This window comes from Lithobates pipiens, unplaced genomic scaffold, assembly GCF_037356315.1.
Source record: "Lithobates pipiens isolate NorthernLeopardFrog02 unplaced genomic scaffold, aLitPip1_a1.2 Scaffold_19, whole genome shotgun sequence".
Lineage (NCBI taxonomy): Eukaryota > Metazoa > Chordata > Amphibia > Anura > Ranidae > Lithobates > Lithobates pipiens.
In genome coordinates this window covers 226,934,763-226,949,121 of record NW_027507764.1, presented here as the reverse complement: position 1 = coordinate 226,949,121, position 14,359 = coordinate 226,934,763, and the positions used below count along the sequence as shown (strand labels likewise).

The following is a 14,359-nucleotide window of genomic DNA, read 5'->3' as shown; positions in this document are numbered from 1 at the left end:
TATTTGCGCAGCAATATTTCGAATGCGCTTTTTTTGGAAAAAAAGAGTTTTGTGCTTTAAAAAACCAAAACAGTAAAGTTAGCCCAATGTTTTTGCATAATATGAAAGATGAAGTTATGCCAAGTAAAAAGATACCTAACATATCACCCATCAAAATTTCACACACTCATGGAATGGCCCCAAACTTCATTACTTAAAAATCCCCATAGGTAACACTTTACATTTTTTTTACTGGTTACATGTTTTCAGTTACAGAGGAGATCTAGGGCGAAAATTATTGCTCTCGCTCTAATGTTCACAGCTATACCTCATTTGTGTGGGTTGAACACTGTTTTCATATGTGGGCGGGACTTACGTATGCATTCGCTTCTGCATGCGAGCACACGGGGACAGGGGTGCTTAAATTTTTTTTTTATTGTTTCTTTTACTTTATTTATTTTAGTTTGACACTTTTTTCCCAAAATAATTTTTTTGATCACTTTTATTCCTATTACAAGGAATATAATAAGCATCCCTTGTAATAGGAATATGGCATGACATTTACAGGGAAATAAGGGGTCAATAAGAGCCCACATCTCACCTCTAGGCTGGGAAGCCTGAAATAAAAAAAATAAAAAAACGATCCTGGCTTCGATCGTAGCAGTGAGTCAGTAGAAGCACCGGAGGGAGGCGGGAGGTGGGGGGAATGTCCCCTCTTGCTTCCCATAAGAACGATCAAGCAGTGGAACAGCCACTATGATCATTCTTATGGTGTAGGGAATCGCCGGCTGAAAAAGCTGATATCTGAATGATGCCTGTAGCTGCAGGCATCATTCAGATATCACCGTACAAATTCAAGGACGTCATATGACGGCCGGCGGGCGGGAAGTGGTTAAAATGTATTTTTTTTTAACACAAAGTTGTCCATTTATACAATATTTCTAACACATAGCATGTACATACCAAAAATGACATCCCAAAATAGATTCTCCTACTCCTCCTGAGTATGGCAATACCACATGTGTGTGACTTCCACAGCCTGGCCACATACAGAGGCAGAGTACGAGCATGGATGAGCATGGCCGAGTATGGCTGGGTATTGCAGAGTATGGCTGAGTATTGCAGAGTATGGCTGGGTATCACAGAGTATTGCAGAGTATGGCTGGGTATCACAGAGTATTGCAGAGTATGGCTGGGTATTGCGGAGTATGGCTGGGTATTGCAGGGTATCACCGAGTATGGCTGGGTATTGCAGGGTATCACTGAGTATGACTGGGTATTGCAGAGTATGGCAGGGTATTGCTGGGTATGGCAGGGTATTGCTGGGTATAGCAGAGTATTGCAAGGTATAGCAGAGTATTGGCAGGGTATTGCAGAGTATTGCAGGGTATTGGCAGGGTATTTAAGAGTATTGGCAGGGTATTGCTGGGTATTGCAGAGTATTGGCAGGGTATTGCTGAGTATTGCAGGGTATTGCAGAGTATTGGCAGGGTATTGGCAGGTTGTTACTGGGTATTGGCAGGGTATTGCAGAGTATTAGCAGGGTTTTGCTGGGTATTGCAGAGTATTGCAGAATATTGGCAGGGTATTGGAGAGTCAATTGCTACGGAGCAGCGCTGTGGGCACTATAGATCTAGCCCACAGAGCTGCTGCCACCGATCTCTCCCCTCTTACACTGTACTGATCTGTACAGAGAGGGGAGGGAGGAACCGGCATTGTGACAATAACGCCGGTTTGTTTACAAGTGATCGCGCCGCATCTGGACCCGGCGGTCACAGATGTTCTCAGGTGAGCTCCCCAGGGGGCACGCTACAGCGTAATTCTGGGAGGACGTCACTGTATGCCCTCCCAGAGTTAAGCAACCGCCCTGTAGCCGTCATTCGGCTATGGGCCAGTTGTTAAGTGGTTAAATAGCCTTGCAGGAGGTAAATGTCTGTTTTACATGTGTGCGCTATAATATTTTGTCCTATTTTATCAAGAGGCCTCTCATGAATGCCTTGTGTGAATTCCATAGCACAAACTTCTATGTCTTCAATTACATTCAGCTGAAAGAAAGGTTAGTTCTTGTTTGATCTGTTCCTTGTATCTGGAGTTGTTAAGAAGGGTTGCGTTCAGTCGCCAAAGAGACGTGTTCTTTGGCATCCATGGTATCTACCTCTCCCCAGCCAGCCAGATGCTGAAGCTGTGAGGCTAGAAAGTAAAGTCTCATGTAAACCATCTACGTGGGATCCATCGTGGGGAGTTATGCAGAATGTATAATAACTGAGGTGCCCACACCATCTTTATAAGATTGGCCCTGCCAGTGATTGATATGGGTAGCTTGCACCAGGCACTGCATTTGACTTGTAGCTTAGTGATGATAGGGAGTAAGTTAATTGTCAGGTATTTGGAGGTGTCCGGGGTAACCTGAACCCCCAAATACTTAAAGGAGGAAACAACCTGAAGAGACTGAGCACAGTCCGGCAATGGTGCTGGGAGCTCATCCAAGGGTAGGGGGGCTGACTTACTTACATATGGAGAAGCCAGAAAAGGTGCCAAACTTCGTGATTAGGGACATCACGTTTTTCAGTGAGGTCGATGTATGTAAATATAGGAGAGTGCATATAGCGATATTTTATCAGCCGTAGGGACGCTCACAAATCTGGATATCAATGGTGATGCTCTCACTGTCTCCGCCAATGGTTCCAGGGCTAAAGCAAACAACAGGGGCGACAATGGGCACCCCTGCCTTGTGCCTCTGTGAAGACAGAAAGGGTTAGAGAGATCACCATTAATTTGTAATCTGGCCGTGGGGTTCTTGTAGAGCAGCTGGACCCATGTAATGAAGTTATTTCCCAATCCAAACCTTTCCAGGACCTCCCACAAGTATGGCCACCTGACGCTGTCAAAAGCTTTGACAGCGTCGAGGGATAGTACTGCCCTATTACCAGGGTTGTCTACTGGAGCCTCCAGATTGAGGAACAATCGTCTCATGTTTAGTGCCATGGATCTGGAAGGAATGAACCCTGACTGATCCCTGTGAATGAGCTTTTCTATGACAGACGCTAGATGAGCGGCCAATACTCTGGCCAGAAGTTTCAAGTCCATCATTAGAAGGGAGATGGGCCTGTAGGATACTGGGAGGAGGGGATCTTTACCTGGCTTGAGTAATAGAATTATAGTAGCCTCCATCATAGATGGGGGCAATTGACCTAGTTCTAGGGCCTCGGTTAAGGTCTGCTTTAATTTTGGTAGTAAGGTGTCAGAATATTTTTTGTAAACCTCTGCTGGCAGCCCATCCGCCCCTGGAAATTTACCAGGAAGGCAGAGGGCCAGAGCCTCTAGTAATTTGTTGGTTATAAGGGGGGCATTTAACATGTCCCTATCAGACCAATCGAGGCACGGCAGAGTGCACCCGGAGAGAAAGTCCCGGATATCAGTGGGAGCGGAGGAGGCCTTGGAGGAGTACATCTAGGAATGTGTGAGTAGTCACCACTTGGCCTGAAGTGTCCTTTACATGAAGGAGGGACCTCTACCAGACATGGCCGGCATGTTTCCGGTGTTCTCCCCCTCCTCATAGTATTTTTGTTGCAAAAATAATCATTTGTTTTCCGCTTTCGATATTGTCATGAGCTTGGCCAGCTTTTGTGCTTCTGACCATTTCCGTTCGGTATGGTCAGTTGGGTTTGTAGTGAACCTTGACCCCGCCTCTCTTAGTTTCTGTAGGATAACAGATAATGCCCAGGCCTTGGTCTTAGTCTTTATGGAGGAAATTGTTTTGATTAACTGGCCTCTGAGAAAGGCCTTAAGGGCACCCCAGCACATACCTGAGGATGCTGTGTTTTTATTAATAGTGACAAAATCCGAAAGAGCGGTAATTACTGGGTCTGGCGTAGGAAATAAGGAGAGCCAGAATGGATTTATTTTCCATTGTTTCCTCTTGCTGGGGCCAGCGGTAGTTATCATGTCCAAGTATGGCGAGTGGTCAGAAACCATCCTCGGTTCATACTGAGCATCAACAATAATAGCTAGCATTTCCTCATTACAAAGACCAAGGTCAATTCTGGAGAGGCCACTGTGTGATGCAGAGGGGCAGGAGTAAGTCTTAGTCTGAGAGTTTCTTAGGTGACAAACATCATGAAGTCCCATCTCCGCTAGAAGATTGGCAAATGGTGTGGGGCAGTCGTTTGGACGAAGCCATCATAAATTTATCTAGCTGGAAGTTTAGGTAGTTATTAAAATTGCCCACAATGATGGCTGTGACATTGGGATGGTGGGCCAAAAAAACTGTGAAAATGTTAAGGACTTCTGCGGAGAAGGGAGGAGGTATTGGCTAAAATACATTCTAGTCCTTCCAGGTTACATCTAAGAAAAATATATCTCCCATTGTCGTATATTACTGAGAGTAAGCAAGTAAAGGGAGTCCCCTGGAGGATCAGTATACTCACCCCCCACGAGAACAAGGATTAGGCAGAGTGAAACTGCTGGCTGAGCATACGAGCCGAGAATTGTACAGATTGCTCATTATGCATATGCATTTCTTGTAGATAAAGTATGGAGGCCCGTAAACACTTAGCCCCATGTGTTACAGCCAACCTTTTCACCCCGCTACCTAGGCCCCGCACATTACAACCACATGAGATCTAGCCATGACATATTATCCTGAAATATCTGACTGACAAATATCTTTCGGGGGAGAGTGTAATCTTCCCCCTTATAATTTACATTGTACCAAACCATCGTTCGTGTAGTGGGAGCACAAAAATTACCCCTTGAGTATGCCAGAGTTCAGTCCATGCCTCTCTTAATACAAGAAAGGATTTTATCACTTGGGGAACTGCAGCTTGGTGTTGCATACTATTATTAAGTTTATAATCTATCAGAACACCCAGATCCTTTTCCACCATTGACTCCCACAGCTGTTCTCTTCCTAGTATGTAAGATGTGTGCATGTTTCTAGCCCCCATGTGCATATCTTTACATTTATCAACATTAAACCTAATTTTCTATACAGTTGCCCAATGAAATAGTGCATAGAGGTTGGCTTGTAAGTTGGAGACATCTTGTAAGGATGGTAGTCCACTGCATAGCATGGTGTCATCCACAAACACTGAAATTGTATTTTTAATCCCAGACCCTATATTATTTATAAATATATTTAAAAGTAAGGGTCCCAACACTGAACCTTGGGGTACCCCACTAATAACCTTAGATCATTCAGAGTATGAATCATTAATGACTGTTCTCTGAATATGATCTTTTAGCCATTTTTCTACCCATTTACAAACTGATTTTTCGAAGCCTGTAGACTTTACCTTACACATTAGATGTGTGTGGGGAACTGTGTCTCTATACAAGACATCAAAAGTACATAAACATAAAACATGTTTTTCTTCCCCTTTAAATATAGGTATCAGCAAAGGGCAGTAAAGAAACACATTGTGCTAAAATCTCAATACTTAATATCCAAACAAATATGTAACAATAAAAAAAAATCTATAAAATATCTTGATGTAATATACAGTACACCACCACGGTCACTTGTGCATTTACGAGGGACATGCAGAACCTTTGCTCTCTCCGCCTGTGCAGCGTATCACCGCTACCTCATGGATCCCACCCAAACTGTTAATGTTGGTCTTACCATTTTACTGAGAGGAGGAAAAGAAAAAAAATATTTACTGACCAGACTATTGGTAAACATTATTCTGTGATGGTGGAGAACATTAATAGGAAGCATTTAAAGGTTAAAAAAGATAAACAAATTTGTCAGACAAATTCACCATTCTACCTGCCAATTAAGACCAGAGAGAACAGCAACTATCTACTGTATCCCAACAATTACCCAACTGTAGGAGGTACAAGATGGAGCCCACAAGCAAACTAAACGTGAGCCTTTCTCCCGCAGTTCCCCCTAATGGCAGAAATGCATTGTTTAAGAACTGCTCTGAAAAGTATAGTATTACTTGTTAATTTTAAGTGCTAATTGGGTTTAGAATTTGCTTGTCTTCAGCTGAGAGACATTGCAATAACTTAAGACTTTACATAAAGTTTCAGAAATCTTTCATGAAGGTCTACATGTTGTATGTTTTGAATACCATGTCATAGATAAATTATTTATAATTGTTAAAGAACATATTCAACATTTTTTCTTTTTCAAATTTTTCTAGAAATAAACAAAAAAACGACTTAGTAAATCGACTTTTTTTCCCCCAATTTTTCCATTTTTGCCAGGCCTTCCCATCTCTATAAAAGACATCAAAAGTATATAAACATAAATCATGTTTTGCTTCCCCTTTAAATATATGTGTATCAACATAGGGCAGTAAAGAATCAAATTGTGCTAAACCTCAATACTTAATTTTCGGTGTTCGAGTCGAAAGCATGTTTGACTCGAACACGGGATTTTCACCCGTTCGGCGAAGCCAGAACCTTGTGGGCCGTTCGCGCCATATTCGTGTGGTGCTCACAGCCCACAATGCACTGCGGCATCGCAGTGCATTGCTGGCTGATGATTGGCCAAGCATGCACTGCAACCCGCATGCTTGGGCAATCACAGCGCCGGAAGCGAGGAGAGCCATAATTGGCCACAGGCAGCATGCCTGTGGTCAATTATAGCTCAGGGCCCGGTTTAGTACATGCCCCACCTTATATAAGGCGGCCTTGTGTAGTGTGTTTTCGGCATTCATAGAGAGACAGATAGGCAGGGACAGTGTCTTAATTTCTTGTGAACCTAGCGCAATTACAGTAGGTGTATTGTGCACAGTGTTTACCTGAAGCTTCCCCAATTGCTGGTGTTGTTCTGGTCCTATACCACCGGCAACCACAGCAGCTACAGTCTATGTATTGTGCCACCTGCACAGTGTACACTTGAAGCTACCCCAATTGCTTGTGTTCTTCAGATCCTATAAAACAGGCAGGCAGCTGCAGTAATTACAGTTGGTGTACTGTGTCATCTGCACGGTGTGCACCTAAAGCTACCCCAATTGCTGGTGTCCTGCTGATCCTATACCGCAAGCAGCTGCAGTAATTACAGTCTGTGTACTGTGTCACCAGCTAGAGGAAGGCAGTAGCATGAGCGCAGAGAGAGGGGATGCTCAAGAAGGACAGCGATCTAGCAGTCATGTTCCACAAGCTGCAGCATACTGCCAGGTTTGCTCCAGTGATGAAGAGGGAGGGGATGATGGGGTCACTGACTCCACGTGGGTGCCTGATAGGAGAGAGGAGGAGGAGGCACATCTCCAACGAGGCAGTATGCCCTTCAGGGGCCAACTTAAGGGCAGCACACCGACTGAATCACACCGCAGAGCTCCGCCTATGCAGGGCACTGCCTCTGCGGGTTATTCCAAAAGTTCTTTGGTGTGGGCCTTTTTTGAGACGAGTGCATCAGATCGCACCGCTGCTATTTGCAACATATGTATCTCGCGTGGCCAAAACATCAGCCGCTTGGGCACCACATGCTTGACCAGACATATGTTGACCTGCCATGCAGTTAGTTGGCAAGCGTACCTTAAAGACCCACACCAAAGAACAAAGCGGACCTCTCCTTGCTCTTCATCAGCTGGGATCTCCAACCCCACTATACCTTCAGTCCTCTCTGAAACCTGCACTGAGAGGAATGAAGGTGTAGAATTAGGTGTGTCACAGCCAAGTACTTGCGGGCACTCTGCTAGCAGTACACCAATGTCCGATTGTACCAGGAAAATTTCCATGCCCCAGTTGCTGGACCATCCAAAGAAGTTCACTCCCAGCCATCCACATGCCCAGTGGTTGAATGCTAGCTTGGCTAAATTGCTAGCACTTCAACTGCTGCCTTTTCAGTTGGTAGACTCGGCCCCCTTCCGTGAGTTTGTGCAATATGCAGTTCCTCAGTGGCAGGTTCCCAAATGCCACTCTTTCTCACAGAAGGCGATTCCAGCTCTCTACCGGCATGTGGAAGGCAATGTCCATGCCTCGCTGGACAGGGCGGTCAGTGGTAAGATGCATATTACCGCTGACTCATGGCCCAGCAGGCATGGACAGGGACATTACCTATCTTTCTCGGCGCATTGGGTCACTTTTCTGGCAGCTGGGAAGAATGCAGGACAAGGTGCAGTAGTGTTGGAGGTTGTTCCACCACCACGCCTCCAAAATGCTACTACTGGTTGTGACACGCCTCTCTCCTCCACCCCCTCCTCTTGTGCTTTGTCCTCGGAACCAGCGGTGCTCCATAGGCATTCAAGGGGCTATGCAAGTACACAGGCAAAAAGATGCCATGCCGTGCTTGCGCTGGTGTGATTAGGGGACAGGAGCCACACTTGGCAGATATGCTGTCAGCTCTGCAGGGGCAGGCTGAGAGGTATTTGACACCACGCTAGCTTAAGCCAGGAATTGTGGTTTGCGACAATGGCACAAACCTCCTCTCCGCCCTCCGACAGGGACAACTGACTCATGTGCCCTGTGTGGCTCACATGCTTAACTTGGTGGTGCAGCGGTTCTTGGGCAGGTACCCGGGTTTACAGGATGTCCTGAGGAAGGCCAGGAAAGTCTGTGTTAATTTCTGCCAGTCATATAATGCCAGTGCTCGCGTGGCTGAGATCCAAAATGAGTTGAACCTGCCCAAGAACCACCTTATCTGTGACATGCCCACCAGGTGGAACTCAACGTTGGCCATGCTGCAGTGGCTGCACACGCAGCAGAGGGCCATCAATGAGTACCTGTGCGACTACGCCACCAGAACAGGGTCAGGGGAGCTCAGGTTTTTTCCCCACGCCAGTGGGCCATGATCAGGGATGCATGCACTGTCCTGTCACCATATGAGGAGGCCACGAGGATGGTGAGCAGTGACAGTGCATGCATCAGTGACACTGTACCTCTTGTCCACCTGTTGGAGAACACACTGCGTGGAATAATGGACAGGGCACTTGAGCCAGAACAGAGGCAGGAAGAGGAGGACTTCCTTGCCTCTGCAGGCCCCCTTTATCCATACAGTGTTCCTGCTGACCCGCCGATCACACAGGAAGAGGAGGAGGAGGAGGAGGAGGAGGAGGATTGTGTCACTATGGAGGTGGAGCCTGGCACTCAGCATCAGCAGCAGCAGTCTTTTGGGATTTTTTACAGTCCCAAGAAACCCGTGGACTTGTACGTGGCTGGGAGGAGGTGGCTGTGGATCATGTCGTCCTTAGTGACCCAGAGGACTCCGGACAGAATGCCTCAGCTAACCTATGCTGCATGGCCTCCTTGATCCTGCAAAGCGGAAGGATCCTCGTATTCAGCGGTTCAAGGAGAGGGAACATTACTGCCTGGCAACTCTCCTTGATCCACGGTACAAGGGTAAGGTTGCAGACCTTATCTTGCCGTCACGAGGGAGCAGAGGATGAGACATCTCCGGGAGGCCTTGCAGAAAGGTCTGTGCAATGCGTTCCCAGAGACTGGGAGGTTACAAATTCCTGGTCCTGGACAACGTGTTGCTGAGGCTTCGGTCAGTCACAGAAGGAGCGGTGGAGAAGGTGGCTGTCTCACCTATGCGTTCAGACAATTTTTTTGGCCGCAACTCCAAGGTATGATCAGTTCCAGAAACCATCGCCAGCATCTGATTTACATGGTGCAGGAATACCTAGGGGCCATTGAAAATCCTCTGGCTTACTGGGTCTTGAGGATGGATCACTGGCCAAAGCTTGCTGTCAGGGCTGGCTTAGCCCTTCCTCCTCTGGGCTGGCCGCTCAGCTGTCGGCTAATTGCCAGCTCTCTTCTCTCTCCACAGTTACCAGCTGTTCCCGATTATGCTCATCTGACCTGCCCATTTAAAGCCTTCCAGCTAATTTCTCCATTGCCTTCACGTTTGGTCACATCACAAGGAACCATTGCCTGCTGTTTGTTTCAAGACTGGCTTGCTGACATCCCTCCTGGCTTCTTATCCTGCTTGCAGTTGCTCTCCTTGGATCCCTGACTTCTGGACTGGCTGATTACCCGATCTGGTTTATGAACTTTGGACTGGCTGACTACCCGATCTGGCTACTGGACTCTGGCTATGCTTGAATATGCTTTTTTCTATTTACCTTTTTATTATTAATAAACAAGTGTGATTTGATTGTACTTCTGTCTCAGTCTGTTTCATGGTTTCTGACACTTGCACAGTATGCAATTGAGCTACTGGCCTGTCCTGCATCCAGCATTCTTCAGTGCTGCTGGAGGCTTTGTGACTGATCACAGGGTGCGCCTGTCCACCGACTCGGTTGATCGACTGATCTTCATAAAGATGAATCAGTCTTGGATCACCACCAGCTGATGTAACCGAATATATTTTTTTGAAATGTCACATCCCTTCAAGACTGCCTATGCTGATACTGAGTGACTATCCTGTTATGTTGACTGACTATCCTCTTCCTCCTCAATGATCCTGCTGATAGCTTGGAAGAACATTTTTGGTTCTGGATGCCGCCACCAGTGGCTAAGGCCCAATTTTTCAGCCCCTGTTTAACAAATTTTTGATGCAATACTTTGCAGCAGGGCTCATTCCTGCACTCCAACTAGAGTATCTGCGAGTGGTTGCAGTGTTGTGGCACCAGCACCAGTGCCTAAGGCCCAATTTTTCAGCCCCTGTTTAACAGTGGCATGTAATTACCATTTTTGATGCAATACTTTGCAGCAGGGCTCATTCCTGCTCTCCAAATAGAGTTTCTGTGAGGTGTTGCAGTGTTGTGGCACCAGTGCCTAAGTCCCAATTTTTCAGACCCTGTTTAACAGGTGCATGTAATTACAATTCTTGATATAATATTTCACAAGTAACTGTGAGGACTTACAGTGTTGTGGCACCACCAGCACCACCACCAAAGGCCCAATTTTTCTACCACTGTTCAACAATGGCATGTAATTACAATTCTTGATATAATACACAGCAGGGTGTTCCAGCGCCCACCAAGAGTCACTTTGAGGGCTTACAGTGTTGTGGCAACACCAACACCTTAGGCCCAAATTTCTGCAGAGCATATAGGGCAGACCCCTACTTTCATACATCCAACTTACAAATGTCTCCTACATGCAAATGGAAGGAGACAACAGGAAGTGAGATGAAAAAAGACGGACGGCAAAAAAAATTATACAGGGATGATAACCCTTCGCTATGTTTTCCTAAAAGCTTAAAAATAGATTTTTTACTGGAGCTACACTTTAAAAATGTACCAGTTCAAAATTACAAACAGATTCTACTTAACACAACAAACCTACACAGTTCCTGTCTTTGCACTGCCTGTATACTGCTGTTCTGAGTATATAGGGCCTGGGGGCCTCACGCCTTTCCTTTTTTTAATTTGGTACGGGGTTCCCCTTAATATCTGTACAAGACCCAAAGGGGCTGGTAATGGGCAGGGGGGCTACCCATGCCATTTTTCTCAATGATTTTCATCCTTATTGCCGGAACCAGACATTACATTAAAACCGCAAGCAGTTTTAAATGACTTTTTTCTGTTAGAAATGTCATTTTGTGCAGGGACTGTTCTAAACACGGGAAACATGTGCCACTTCACAGGCATACTATAGACACCCCCCAGGCACAATATTTAAAGGAATGTTTCACTTTTTTTTCCACTTTAAGCGTCATTAAAATGAGTGCTCTTGAAAAAACTGCAGTTTTTAAAAGGTTTTTTGCATTGATACATGTCCCCTGGGGCAGGAGCCAGGTCCCTAAACCTTTTTTAGGACAATAACTTGCATATTAGCCTTTAAAATTAGCACTTTTGATTTCGAACGTTGGAGTCCCATAGACTTTAATGGGGTTATAAAGTTTGTAGAAATTTTCGGTCTGTTCGCAGGTTCTGGTGCGAACTGAACTGGGGGGTGTTCGGCTCATCCCTAATCTGAATGAAGGTCATAAATACATGATGTCTATCCAAGGCAATTGTCAGATGAACCCTAACAAACAGGCATCACATCTCCTCAAAGCATTGTGTATGAGCCCATAGGAAGATGAAGAGAACAGACTCATAGCGCAATACTTTTATACAAGATTTATTGTAAAACAACTCCTAAGGGCACGCACATGGGGAAGACAAACTACAGAATGTATTAGCCAAACACCATCCACCAGCATGGGCAATGATATTGAGGCTTCCGCTCAACATGTTTAGTTACAAGAGGATGTCTTCAGAGGCCACAGTTTATAAAGAAACAAGGATCTAATAGTATCCTCATAGACGCCTGATGCTCCTGCAGAGCCACTGGGTTGATTTACTAAAGGAAAATAGACAGTTCACCTTTCCATGCAAAGTTGAACTTTACAAGATTGAATGGGAAGCTCTGCTGACTACCATTATCCATTTACATGCATGCAAAAAATAGAGTTTTTTTTATGCATGAGATTTGGGCATTTTTGTAAACTATAATTGTACTGCATTCTATCTGGGGAAAATTCTTACAAAGTGCAACAGCTTATTAGTCTTCAGTAAATAAACCCCACAGAGTCTCTGATGTGCCGCTTAACCTGCCAATGCTCTGGGATTACAATATCTCTGACAAGGAAAAGCGATGGCAGCTGGGTGGAGCCTAAACAGAGGAGCTTGTGAAACTGTAATTTTCAAATTCCCTTCTAAATTTAATCCTGAAGTAGCTGATGCATTCACAGAGGGGCCACTGGCAGGCAGAAGTGATAATATTAGACAGCTTTCCCATGTTTTTGTGCCCCTCAGACACACACAGAGCCCTAAGCATCTGCCATGTGGGTGATCTCCCAGAAACTAGAATTTTAAGAACAGACTCTGTGATAAAACATTTTTTCAAATCTAGGAATTATTCAAACAGTTTAGAACATACGCATTAAAACAGCAATGGGAACAGACAATGCCACAAAAACAGCCAATTATATTACTTACAAATAGGCCCAATTTCCATCAAATTGTCAAATGAACAGGATGATGTTGTTCCTAGTGTAGCGCAGACCTATAAGAAAGTGATTGATTGAGAGGAAATAAAGTAACCAGAATGTACAAACAGGAATAGATTGCATATTTGACTGTTTAACATGATGCAGCAAAATAGTTATGCTAGAGATAAAAAGAAGGGAAGAACAGGAACATATATTTACTATATAGTCTGTGCATGTGTAGAATATAACTCTTCAATATACTGAATACTGCGCCACATGCATAAAATATGTGCACAACCAAATCTTAATTTTTCAACTTTATTTACATAGATTTTGAAAACCTTGAATTTTCAAAGTATTTTGTCCTCATTAAAGAACAAGCTTTAAAAAAAATTTTCATGCTTAGTGCAGATCGTTAACTAATGTGTAAGTACAACAGTGAAAATGCCTTCATTTCATTTACTCTTCAGAGTTATCTTTTTCAAGCTTCCTAATTTCCCTTTGTATGCACAGAACTGCAGAAGGTATTACTATATACGATAATACATTTTGCCTTCTTTATGTCCCCAGTAGGGATGAGCTTGGTGTTCGAGTCGAACATACGTTCGACTCGAACATCGGCTGTTCGCACGTTCGGTGAATACCTAACGTTATGGGCCATTCGCGACAAATTCGTGTGGCGCTCTCAGCCCACAATGCACTACGCCATCGCAGTGCATTGCTGGCTCATGATTGGCCAAGCATGCACTGTGACCCCACATGCTTGGCCAATCACAGCGCCGGCAGCGAGGAGAGCCATGATTGGCCACAGACAGGATGCGGCGGCCCTGTGTAGTGTTCCGGCGTCTGCAGGAGTTAGTGGATGTTGTGTGTGTGCGTTCACCGCACAATACATCTGTATCTACCGTTCATTGCTGTTCTGAGTGTTCTCTAATTGAGCCATCTGCCATCTGCAGGAGTTAGTGGGTGACTGGGTGTTGTCTGTGTGCCTGCACCGCAGAATACACCTGTATCTACCCATTGTTGCTGTTCTCTAATTGAGCCATCTGCCATCTGCAGGAGTTAGTGGGCGACTGGGTGTTGTCTGTGTGCCTGCACCGCAGAATACACCTGTATCTACCCATTGTTGCTGTTCTCTAATTGAGCCATCTGCCATCTGCAGGAGTTAGTGGGCGATTGGGTGTTGTCTGTGTGCCTGCACCGCAAAATACACCTGTATCTACCCAATGTTGCTGTTCTCTAATTGAGCCATCTGCCATCTGCAGGAGTAAGTGGGCGATTGGGTGTTGTCTGTGTGCCTGCACCACAGAATACACCTGTATCTACCCATTTTTGCTGTTCTCTAATTGAGCAATCTGCCATCTGCAGGAGTTAGTGGGCAATTGGGTGTTGTCTGTGTGCCTGCACTGCAGAATACACCTGTATCTACCCATTGTTGCTGTTCTCTAATTGAGCCATCTGCAGGAGTTAGTGGGTGACTGGGTGTTGTCTGTGTGCCTGCACCGCAGAATACACCTGTATCTACCCATTGTTGCTGTTCTCTAATTGAGCCATCTTCCATCT

General features: G+C 45.2%; 1 protein-coding gene across 3 annotated transcripts in view; it reads right to left on the bottom strand.

Annotated features, from left to right (window-relative positions):
• DDC (dopa decarboxylase) overlaps positions 1-14,359 on the bottom strand; it is a 232,366-nt gene that overhangs the window by 72,212 nt on the left and 145,795 nt on the right. For all 3 annotated transcript variants that reach the window (XM_077491761.1, XM_077491762.1, XM_077491760.1), the window contains exon 7: positions 12,804-12,870. In XM_077491761.1, coding sequence (XP_077347887.1) covers positions 12,804-12,870 — 67 coding nt within the window. The remainder of the gene's footprint in view (positions 1-12,803; positions 12,871-14,359) is intronic.